Source organism: Chanodichthys erythropterus, chromosome 7 (genome assembly GCF_024489055.1).
Source record: "Chanodichthys erythropterus isolate Z2021 chromosome 7, ASM2448905v1, whole genome shotgun sequence".
Lineage (NCBI taxonomy): Eukaryota > Metazoa > Chordata > Actinopteri > Cypriniformes > Xenocyprididae > Chanodichthys > Chanodichthys erythropterus.
Window position 1 is genome coordinate 30,945,970 of NC_090227.1, and position 12,496 is coordinate 30,958,465.

The 12,496-nt window shown below is 36.8% G+C and overlaps 1 protein-coding gene across 2 annotated transcripts in view; it reads left to right on the forward strand.

Moving 5' to 3' along the window:
- cdh13 (cadherin 13, H-cadherin (heart)) overlaps window positions 1–12,496 on the forward strand; it is a 419,907-nt gene that overhangs the window by 391,430 nt on the left and 15,981 nt on the right. For both annotated transcript variants that reach the window (XM_067390159.1, XM_067390158.1), the window contains exons 12-13: window positions 7,101–7,334; window positions 8,228–8,446. In XM_067390159.1, the coding sequence (XP_067246260.1) occupies window positions 7,101–7,334; window positions 8,228–8,446 (453 nt within the window). The remainder of the gene's footprint in view (window positions 1–7,100; window positions 7,335–8,227; window positions 8,447–12,496) is intronic.

Sequence of the window (12,496 nt, forward strand, 5' to 3'; positions counted from 1 at the left end):
TGTTTTTTGTATAAGACTCTATTGCACTTGTATTAGTTAATGTATTGAGTAATGTATTAAGTTCTTGGATAAGTTTTTATATCTATTATCTAGATTTTTATTTGTAGCTCTTTTTTTTAACATAATCAAGTATTTTCCAGGAGCAGAACTAAAGAACTTTGATCTAGTTGCTCCATACCTTTATTTATATATATATATATATATATATATATATATATATATATATATATATATATATATATATATATATATATATATATATATATATATATATATATAAAATACAATTTTGTATTTGTGCCAGAAAGCTTTTATTTGATGAAAATAAATACAAATATAGGACTATATATAAGGCAGCCCCATAAATTATTTGCTCACACTTTAAAATGTATGAATGTCATTGCATTAGATACAAAAGATCACCCCAAGTAGCATTTATTTTAATGAAAGAACAATAAACATTTAAATAATTTTTTAAGAAAGGAGGAATTACAAATAGATTTTTTATTTTATTTTTTTTTTTCAAAATGAAAACAAAAGGCATTTGGACACTCAGGTTGTCAAATGTCATATGTTTTCCTATGCTACTTGATTTGATATTTCATTAATGCATTGTTATTAATAGGATTTAAGAGCTGCATGATTAATTGTTAAAAGTTTGCAATCTCTAATCAAATACCTAAATGATAATGACTTGTCTATGTCTGTTAAACCTTTGACAAGTACGATCACACGATTCAAATCTGCGCTGGCGCTGCTGCTGACCCAGAGAGAGCAGTTGTATGAAACAGCTTCACAAACCATCTTTTCAACAACATAGTCAAAAAACAAAACAAGAAAAAAAAAATCATAATTAATTAAAATGATTAATTATGAAGTGGACTGCTACAATTAACATTTTGTCAGAACCTCTACTAAATTACATGTTATTTTGTTTAGTTGTCTATTTAGAATCATGGGAGAATTTTTTTTATTTTTTATTTTTTTTAAGTGAATACAGAATTGTGCAGCTCTAGATTTAAGTATCCAAATGCTTTTTGAGTGCCAATATAGGGAGTGAACAGGAGACCAATGTCTAGAGACAGAAAAAGTAGGCTACTCATAACAGAATAAAAATGATTTTCCAAAGATTATTGGAGTATGTTGTACAAGAAAATACTATTTATTAATTCCATGTGATGTTTTCTGTTTCTTTGTAATTGTTTGTAAAATGTACTAACAAATTCTGAGTGAAAAATTTGGTGTAGACACAATTTTTCAGTTACAGGAAGTGTAGTATTAAGGTCAGGTTGTCTTCAGCATTATTGTTACATACTGGGCCACCTAGACACCCAGCTCCCCTGAATGACAGATGTGTTAGTCAATTTATGTTTATCGGCCTTGACGAGATACATCAGAGGTAAGAGAGATATAGCAAATGTGGCTAATGAAAGTCCCAGCCATGCTGTGTGCACACCCTCCTAGCACATAACCGAGTGATGATGATGATGATGATGATGATGATGATGATGATGATAGAAGGAAATATGCACAATAATTCCCTTGTGCACAGTTCAAATACTTTCATAGATATTGGAGGTCAGTGGCAGTATGCAGAATGTTTGTCTTTGCCACCAAAACTAATCGTAATGCAATAAGGTTTTATATTGCCGCTAGCATTCAGAAAGGTTGGAAGTGTTTGCTTTTCATCTTCTAAGATTCAGATGCATTTTTATGGTATCAATCAAAATGTGTGTGAGAAGCACAATATACTGTATTAATATACAGTGGGTACGGAAAGTATTCAGACCCCCTTAAAATTTTCACTCTTTGTTATATTGCAGCCATTTGCTAAAATCATTTAAGTTCTTTTTTTTTCCCTCATTAATGTACACACAACACCCCATATTGACAGAAAAACACAGAATTGTTGACATGTTTGCAGATTTATTAAAAAAGAAAAACTGAAATATCACATGGTCCTAAGTATTCAGACCCTTTGCTCAGTATTTAGTAGAAGCACCCTTTTGATCTAATACAGCCATGAGTCTTTTTGGGAAAGATGCAACAAGTTTTTCACACCTGGATTTGGGGATCCTCTGCCATTCCTCCTTGCAGATCCTCTCCAGTTCTGTCAGGTTGGATGGTAAATGTTGGTGGACAGCCATTTTTAGGTCTCTCCAGAGATGCTCAATTGGGTTTATGTCAGGGCTCTGGCTGGGCCATTCAAGAACAGTCACGGAGTTGTTGTGAAGCCACTCCTTCGTTATTTTAGCTGTGTGCTTAGGGTCATTGTCTTGTTGGAAGGTAAACCTTCGGCCCAGTCTGAGGTCCTGAGCACTCTGGAGAAGGTTTTCGTCCAGGATATCCCTGTACTTGGCCGCTTTCATCTTTTCCTCGATTGCAACCAGTCGTCCTGTCCCTGCAGCTGAAAAACACCCCCACAGCATGATGCTGCCACCACCATGCTTCACTGTTGGGACTGTATTGGACAGGTGATGAGCAGTGCCTGGTTTTCTCCACACATACCGCTTAGAATTGAGGCCAAAAAGTTTTATCTTGGTCTCATCAGACCAGAGAATCTTCAGGTGATTTTTAGCAAACTCCATGCGGGCTTTCATGTGTCTGAGAAGAGGCTTCCGTCGGACCACTCTGCCATAAAGCTCCGACTGGTGGAGGGCTGCAGTGATGGTTGACTTTCTACAACTTTCTCCCATCTCCCGACTGCATCTCTGGAGCTCAGCCACAGTGATCTTTGGGTTCTTCTTTACCTCTCTCACCAAGGCTCTTCTCCCCCGATAGCTCAGTTTGGCCGGACGGCCAGCTCTAAGAAGGGTTCTGGTCATCCCAAACGTCTTCCATTTAAAGATTATGGAGGCCACTGTGCTCTTAGGAACCTTAAGTGCAGCAGAATTTTTTTTTGTAACCTTGGCCAGATCTGTGCCTTGCCACAATTCTGTCTCTGAGCTCTTCAGGCAGTTCCTTTGACCTCATGATTCTCATTTGCTCTGACATGCACTGTGAGCTGTAAGGTCTTATATAGACAGGTGTGTGGCTTTCCTAATCAAGTCCAATCAGTATAATCAAACACAGCTGGACTCAAATGAAGGTGTAGAACCATCTCAAGGATGATCAGAAGAAATGGACAGCACCTGAGTTAAATATATGAGTGTCACAGCAAAGGGTCTGAATACTTAGTGATATTTCAGTTTTTCTTTTTTAATAAATTTGCAAAAATGTCAACAATTCTGTGTTTTTCTGTCAATATGGGGTGTTGTGTGTACATTAATGAGGAAAAAAATGAACAAATGATTTTAGCAAATGGCTGCAATATAACAAATAGTGAAAAATTTAAGGGGGTCTGAATACTTTCCGTACCCACTGTAAGGTACAATGTGTTTTTGTGCAGTCTCAAAGGGATAGTTCACCCCCAAAAAAAAGAAAATTCTGTCATTTACTCACTATTTATTTCCTACTATGGTAGTCAATAGGGGGCGAGATCTGCTTGGTTACAAACATTCTTCCAAAAATCTTCTTTTGTGAACAGCAGAACAAAAACATTTATACAGGTTTGCAAAAACTTGAGGGTGAGTAAACGATGACAGAATTTTCATTTTTGGGTGAACTATCCCTTTAATATAAACTTTATTGCATTTGCCTTTATGTATAAACTTCACTTGGGCATGTAGCAGTATGGTACATTAAATATGAATGTATTTTAGTGTCTATTTGAGTCACAGACGTGATCTCTCATCCAAATGCTCTCCGTTCCAGTGGAATAACACAATAACATGCTACCAGATACGTCACCGTGACTGATCTACAGACAGACAGAGGCTATTTTCATGTTTATTTATAAAAAGTTGTTGAGGAAGATTCCAGCTCGCAACCTCTTGCATTTGAGGACAGAAATATTACTCTTAACCACATCATCTCATGCTCTGGTAGGTGCCCAAGCCCCCCTGAATATTCTTCAGTCGCCTCTGCATGCTTCTGAGATTTTTATGTGATCCATATCTTATGTTTTTAGCTGTTGTTTGGGTCAGAAATCAGTCAATAGCTGTTGTTATGAGCATAAACTTAATCTATATCCAGTCACTACCATATACCAAAACAGCTGGCTGTATTTATGTAATACTTGCCCTGACCTTTGCAGTCTTTAAATCACTGGTTTGTACACTGGTGTTGAATGTGAAGCAATGGATGTATTTACTAATGCACAAACAAGCCACATCTAAATTTTTTAAGAGTTTATGATTTATAAATCAGATCACTGTTATTGCTCATGGCGGGATGTGTGTTCTTCTGTGAAGCATACTGAGAAGTCTGCCGCTTTTATGGTGTTAGGTGAGACAGTTTGCTTTTGTCCGTGGATACGCATTCCTTTTTGTCTTGTGAAATGTCTTGTTACATACTTGACAATCTTTTTGAGCAGAAAATCAATAAAACATGGCAAGGACGTCATTGTTCTGCCTCTAAATGTCTTTTTGCAGGTGTACTTTAGAGACGCAATTGGAACAAACCTGATTTCTTTTTCTAGTGAGACATTACTTGCTCCCATGTTTTGACACCGTGTCTTTTCTTTTTCCCTTTGAGGCCTGAGCGTTCCTGGGAACACGAGGACAAAATCATTCTGTAATTACTGATCCTGTCATCGGATGTTAATTGCGAGTGACCTCCAGGGCTGTTTATAATTATGCAGTCCTGCAATAACTGCTAATCTCTCAGAAACAGAATATTTCAAAAGCCTTGAATAATGTATTTTCTTCTGTGCAATACTCAATGAAGTGCAATCTGATACAAAATGAGGCATCTTTCAAATCAAGATAATTGCTGTTACTACAAGTCAGAAACTGAATGTTTTGATTTGGTGTTATTTTTCTTTCTGTATAGACATTGATTGCTGATGTCTGTGTTTCTGCTTCCTGTCTGACCTTTTGTGAAAAAGTCTTTAACCCACTTTGCTTTACAGTAACAGTCGATTGGTGTAAGATGCCGGTGCTTTGATCGCAGTGATGAGTGTAAAGCGCAGTCCTCCTGTGCATTTAAAAGAGAACTATTGATTTGGCCTATAAAGCCAGAAAGATTTAGACTGGAGAAGGACCAGTGGACATCAGAATTGACCCTTTTTATTTTCTTTATACTCTCTGTTGTGTTTTTTGTTTTGTTTTTTGAAGCTTATTTTTCTTTTTATCAAATGAAAAAGGTGAATGTGGGATTAAAGTTTAAGGTAAAAGTTTAAAGTAAGAAATAGTCCAATTCTGTTTTATTTACTTATATTAGGACTATCAAAATCAACATGTTAACTCATGCGGTTGATTTTTTCAGTTTAACGTGTTCAAATTATTTAACGCAGCATCCTTTTTTTCTGTCACAATTTGGCTAGCGTTACATCATATGATCATGCTTTTATTCACGCAAATATTTTTAAATCATTTAAGTGCCACAAGACAATCGAGAACGTGCTAACTGTGAATGTCTTATCTGTGACACACACACACACACACACGACTCGTGTGCGCAGAAAGACGTGCGCCAATATCAAGTTCTCTTTCGCGCTTGAACAAACAATAACACACAGGCAGAATTATGCCAAAATGCCAGTTTTGTGGAGGATCCTCATAAGAGAAATAAATAATAAATTAGTTAAATAACATCTTAAATGAATTTAAAGAGTTATGAGAAAATGAGATGAGCGTCAGATCCGCAGTGGCAGCAGCCTAATAAACCAGTTGATGTGATGTCTTTAATTGATGTTAATCAAAAAACAAAGGTAACAGAGAAAATTGTAGCTTTAATAAGAATTAATTTATAATTTATGCAGTGAAGACTGTAAAGTGTAAAGTGTTTATTCAATTTCTGTAAATTTACTACCTTAGGCCCTGATTACACTAGTGCGTTATCGTTTTAAAATGGCGTTTTGAAGTGAAAACGATCCTTCACTGTCAGAAAAAAAGGTACGGCTCTGTCACTGGGGCTGTACCCTAAGGTACAAAAGTGAAAAGGTACCTCTTTGTACCTTACTTACCCCTAAATGGTGCATATTAGTACCTTAAAGGTACATATTAGTACTTTAAAAGTGCATATTTGTACCTTAAAGGTACATATTAGTACCTTTTTACCTTTGTACCTCAGGGTACAGCCCCAGTGACAGCACCGTACCTTTTTTTCTGACAGTGTTGTCTACACTGGCGTTTCCACAGTGTTTCAGAAACGATCTCAGCCTACACTACATGGCCGAAAACACATGTCACATGACTGTTCATTCACACTGGACATGCACGTACAAGTGTAAACAATTGCCTCTTGCACATGTAGGCAGCTGCGGTAATAAATGGCTGCTAAAAATGACAACAAAGCCAGCAAATGATTGCAGTTCAGTCTCCATGGTATTGTTTACGTGGTCATCAAGGATACGCAGAGCAAATGGTGGCAGCCACGCCATCGTTTTCGAAAGTCTCCGTTTTTGAGGTTCGAAAACGCTGGCGTAATGTAAACGACAGGCATAAGCGTAGCAAAACTTGTGCATTTTAAAATGAAAACGCACAACTGTAAACGCGGCCTTAGAAAGGTAGGAAGGCCACAGGTAAATATGACATTTATTTTAATGGGTTTATGTGAAGATTTTTTTAAGTTCACTTAAATTAAATGTTTTTTTAAAGCGTAATAAATGTTGAAATTGATAGCTTTCAGTTATACTGTAATGTTAAATGTCTAGCTTATAATTAATGTTTAAAATAAATAAATAAATTTCATAAAGACATCAGTAGGCCTACCAGTATTAGTATCAGTGATACTAGCCTTCATTCATGAAAAAGATGCCATTAAACAAATATTTAAAATATACTGTCATTAAGATGTTTCTACATCAATTTGGAAAGTAACTATGAAATTATTACAATATAAAAAATATTAAAAACTCCAATGATAAATTAGTTAATTTTTTAATCGATAAAAAAATCGATATATGGAAGTCTATTGTGACTGATGAAAAAATGTTTCTTTTCATGATCTCCTGTCAAATAGAGACACTTTATGCAAATAATATTTTAAAATAACACTGGTCCTGCCCTAGTTTTTTTGTTGCATATTCTGTTTAACTCTGCCTTTTGTCTCACTAGGCAGTCCACCCGCCACAGGCACAGGTACACTGATAATCACTCTGGAGGACGAGAACGACAACGCTCCCTACGTCTTCCCATCCGTGGCCCGCGTGTGCGAGGACGCTAAAGACATAAACGTGGTGGTGATCGGGGGACGAGACAAGGACATTCATCCTAATACAGATCCTTTCAAGATCGAGCTTGGCAAACAGCCAGGACTGGAGAAAACATGGAAGATCTCCAGGATCAATGGTAAGTTAATTCTCAGATGGGATAGAAACAGGCACTCGCCCACGGTTAAACACATACCGGCTATTTCTAAGTCCTATTCGAGGAAATATACAAGGTGCACTTACTAAAAGAATAGTTTACCTTAATATAGTCAAGCATAATTGATTTTTTTTTTTTTTTTTTTTTTTTTGATTAATCAATTTCAGCACAAATGCATTTAGTAATAATTTGATTAGATTATGAAAACACTGCATATACGGGCATAAATTACTATACTGTAATTTTCTATAACTTAATTACTTTCACTGCGAAAGCTGTACACATTTAATTGATTGTTAACTGTAGTGACAATCAATCATGAAAATTTCTGAAAATAGTGATGGAGTGCCACTTTAAATCAGCTGGAAATTTTGACAGAATCGTGAAAACTGGCTATAGGTAATACATTACTGTGGTCGTCTATACCAGCACCAAACCAGCACTAACCAGCCAGTACAAAAGTGAAAATTCTGGTGTTTTCACCAGGGTCAAATGGGCCACATGCTGCTGAGAGCGAGAGGAGCACTTTATCGTCCCAGACAGTGTGTGTATCATTAGATATCACTCTGACCAAATAGCTGAGTGTATTTGGGGTTTATCTTAGCAGACTCTCGATTACCCATCTCTCCTGAGAGCACACGCTCAAATATAGAAAGGCATGTGAATCTCCAGACTTCTGTCAGCTGTTTGAGAAGAGAATCAGTGGCAGATGCTGTGATACAGAGAGACAGAACAAGAGAGGTCATTTGAGATCGAGTGGCTTATACTCTCCTGTAGCCAAACCTGTTTCTGCCCATTTCAATAGGAAGATACTGTGTGACTGACATGTAAAGTGGCCAGAATGGTACATTAAATAGTTTTCTGATGTTTTTCAGACACTCACTCCCAGATCATGTTGCTGCATAGTCTTAAAAAGGCCAACTATAATCTGCCGCTGGTTCTGACCGACTCTGGCGTCCCTCCCATATCCAACAACACAGAACTGAAAGTTCAGGTGTGCACCTGTAAGAAGAACAGAATGGACTGCAGCCGTGCCGCCTCGGTACAAACAAATCTCTTGCTGCTGCTCGGCCTGGTTCTGCTCTCCATGCTTTGTAAGTATCCTGTCAACTCTTATATACTCACACGTACCTGATCTCTTTTATTAGAGTGCCCAAAATTCTATGTGATTTGCTAAAATGTGGAGTTTTAAAGTTTGATAGGTGCTGCATATTTCATGGTTTCTAATAAAGTGCAAATAAATATTGCAAGTGTTTCACAGCCACGATTTTGCCTGACAGCAAAAAAGAAAAAAAGAAAAAAGGCTATATGGAAATTCAGTTTTATCCAGAGTTTATTATTGTACAAAACTCTTACTCCTTGAACCTGGAATGGAACAGACTTCATTTTGCAGGTCTCTCATTTAAACCTAGTATTTTAAATCTCTTTGGATTCAGGAAGTAGAGTCTAAAGGCTTTTTAAAGGTAGTTTAAAGGCTGCTTGGTTTATGTACCATATTTTAGAGGACTAAACACCAATCTGCACTTATGTGACACACACACACACACAAACACACACAGGTACCCTCGACCCTCATTTTTTTCTCAGTTTTCCAGCATTTACGTTTTGCTACTTTAGCTCAGTTTTAATGCTGATGATGAACACCCTGTATAGCTTGCTGTACAGTTTGACAGGAAATTGGCTTCTCTTACAGAATGTTTTCAGTGACCTCATATCTATTTACTGTGGTAAAGCCTGGAACTGCATTAAGAGCTGATCCATATCTAGAGTTACAGCATATAGGGTCACTATTACAGCTGCTAGAGAGACATAGGAGCATTTAAAGTAATTTGCACAAATTAAAGGTTGCTTTACTGCTTCTCAGTGTGTGTGTGTGTGTGTGTGTGTGTGTGTGTGTGTGTGTGTGTGTGTGTGTGTGTGTGTGTGTGTGTGTGTGTGTGTGTGTGTGTGTGTGTGTGTGTGTGTGTGTGTGTGTGTGTGTGTGTGTGTGTGTGTGTGTGTGTGTGCTTTTGTTTATATTACATTGTGTGGACCAAATGTCCCCACGATGTAATATAAACCTGAGTTCACCTACATCGTGGGAACCAGCCACCGGTCCCCACAATGTAAATTAATTAATAAAAATACTAAATGATGTTTTTGTGAGAAAATAAAGGTGTGCACAGTTTCATGTGATGGTTAGGTTTAGGGGTAGGGGTAGGGTAGGGGGATAGAAAGTACGGTTTGTACAGTATAAAATGCATTGCGGCCTATGGAAAGTCCCCACAATTCACAAAAACAAACGTGTGTGTGTGTGTGTGTCAGTGTGTACTATATGTTTGTCCCATAGTTAATCTTCCATCTAAACCTGCACACAGCCCCCTGGTGACTCTTTCTCCCAGCAATAACATTAATAATGCACTCCTTTAGAGGGACTGGAACATAATGGAACTCTATACAGCCATTCTTAAATGGAAAACAGAGGACAAATAAATCTGTTCAGAAGGGATGTCCTGCTCTGAGGATTTCTAGGTTCCTCGCCTATGCCTTGGTTTGGATAGAAGTCGGATCTGAGATTTTTGGCACTGTGGAGGCAATGTCTCCAGATCTGCATGAAACATGGCAGCAGATCTTCTCCATGGTTTCTCTCTTCCCCAGTCACTTCTTATTTGTGTTATCTGTCTGCATTCAGATACCCATATTTTCATTAGAAAAACGTACCCGTGTCAACATTTTAGCAAAACGCTAAATACGTTGCGTCGTAAGTTACGTCATTGTAACTGAATATCTGGAGCAGGTTAAGTGATGCAAACTTCAAAATATATATTTACAAATCATGCATTAATCATAACATTACTGTGCAAGGAGTTGCATGAAAACAAGTCTTTATTAATCTATAATCTGGCCCTGTAATTATAATTGTGTGTGAAAACTATTAAAAGTGCTTGCTGTTTTACTGCCTCTAGTGTTCAGTTTTCTTTTAGAAACTGCAGTGATATGTACACATTGGTACCTATTTTACATTTTGCAAAAATGTTGACAGGTACATTTTTCCAGTGAGCCTGTGTTGCATATTTTGCTTCGATTTTGGCTTAATATCCTGCAAATTAACATTTAGGAGGAATTCACTTAAACTGCACACTATACATGCTGTATATCAGAGCATCTTATTCAATTTAATTTAAGCCGCGCACACACTTAACGGTTGTAATGTGTGAGTATATAAATCGGCTCCAGTCGAAGGAAACAATCGGTATGTGTGTTCAGTTCAGTCTTAGAATGTTACAGCTAATCATTAGGTGTGTCCCCGGCTTTAGGCTAATCAGATACTATTACTATTACTACTTTTTTCTACTACTACTACTTTGTATGTAAGTTAGGCTTATTGTAGGTTTTCTATTGATTTTATGTTGATCATGGCTGCAGTTTTTAATTGAATAACTGATGGAGAACAACTGATCAAATGACAGAGACGAGCATTATAATCAGTCATATATAAAGACATATGTGAATTAGAGCTGCAAATAATTTAATACCTTTGCCTACAGTGGACACAATTCTCCTTATTGAATTCCCATCTTAGAGTTTTTCTGCCCCATCGTTGTATGTGCCATATCATTGTATGGTTCCATTTTGCTGTTTTGTGCATCATTTTCTCTTTAGCTCTGCTAACAGTCATTGTGTTGGTGTGAATGTTGAATCTGTGACTGTTAATAGGCTGAAATGATGTGATTATTTGCTACTGCCCTGGCAGACACTGACATCCACTGAATGTCATGCTAGTTTACTCAAAGTGGCTCTGGAGGTGTTTCTGGGGAGAAAAAAAATAAATAAAAAGCTTTTGGCACAATCCTTTCACAACACTTGAAGCTTTAGCCAGTGTTGTTAAGAAATAAATTATCACATGCAGGTTACTGTACTGTAATTGTAATTTTAGATGTAATCATCTAAACTCCTTTGTACAAAAGATCATATTTTTCCTCACTTGAAGCAAAAGATTCTCTTCGGATCATCTCAAATCATGCTGGAGAACATGATCATCAGGTTTTACACAAACTTGTGGAGTTCATGCAGCTTAAAGGGTTAGTTCACCCAAAAATGAAAATAATGTCATTTATTACTAACCCTCATGCCACTCCACACCCGTAAGACCTTCGTTAATGCAAATTAAGATATTTTTGTTAAAATCCATTGACTCAGTGAGGACATGTCCTCTCTCAAGATCCATTAATGTACTAAAAACATATTTAAATCAGTTCATGTGAGTACAGTGGTTCAATATTAATATTATAAAGCGACAAGAATATTTTTGGTGCGCCAAAAAAACAAAATAACGACTTATATAGTGATGGCTGATTTCAAAACACTGCTTCATAAAGCTTCGGAGCATAAATGAAGCGTGGCGAATCAACGGTTCGGAGCGCCAAAGTCACGTGATTTCAGCAGTTTGGTGGTTTGACACGCGATCCGAATCATGATTCGACACAGAAGAATCATAACGCTCCAAAGCTTCCTGAAGCAGTGTTTTGAAATCGGCCATCACTATATAAGACGTTATTTTGTTTTATTTTCACTTTATAATATTAATATTGAACCACTGTACTCACATGAACTGATTTAAATATGTTTTTAGTACATTAATGGATCTTGAGAGAGGAAATGTCATTGCTGGCTATGCAGGCCTCACTGAGCCATCAGATATAATCAAAAATATCTTAATTTGTGTTCCGAAGATGAACAAAGGTCTTACGGGTGTGGAACGGCATAAGGGCGAGTAATAAATGACATTATTTTCATTTTTGGGTGAACTAACCCTTTAAGTGCTTCTTATTAAATCAAAAGTGCAACAAATCATTACTAAAACATGTAAACTTTTCAGTCAAATTGCAATTAATTGCGATTGAGGAATTAATTAAATGAGGAAGAATGCAAAGTAGAAGCATTTTCACTAGTGGTCAGGTCTCAGATGTGTGAACCCCACTGTAAATTAAGTATGTGGCAGTGGCGTGCAGTGGTGCTCTGAAATGATTTTATGAATCATTGTAAATTCATGTGCATTACTCTTAAAGTTGACAAATCTTCCTTGTTAAATGAACATTACTTTACAGTACATCAAAAAAAAAAGAAAAAGAAAAGAAACCAAATACAACTCTATTTTGTAATTT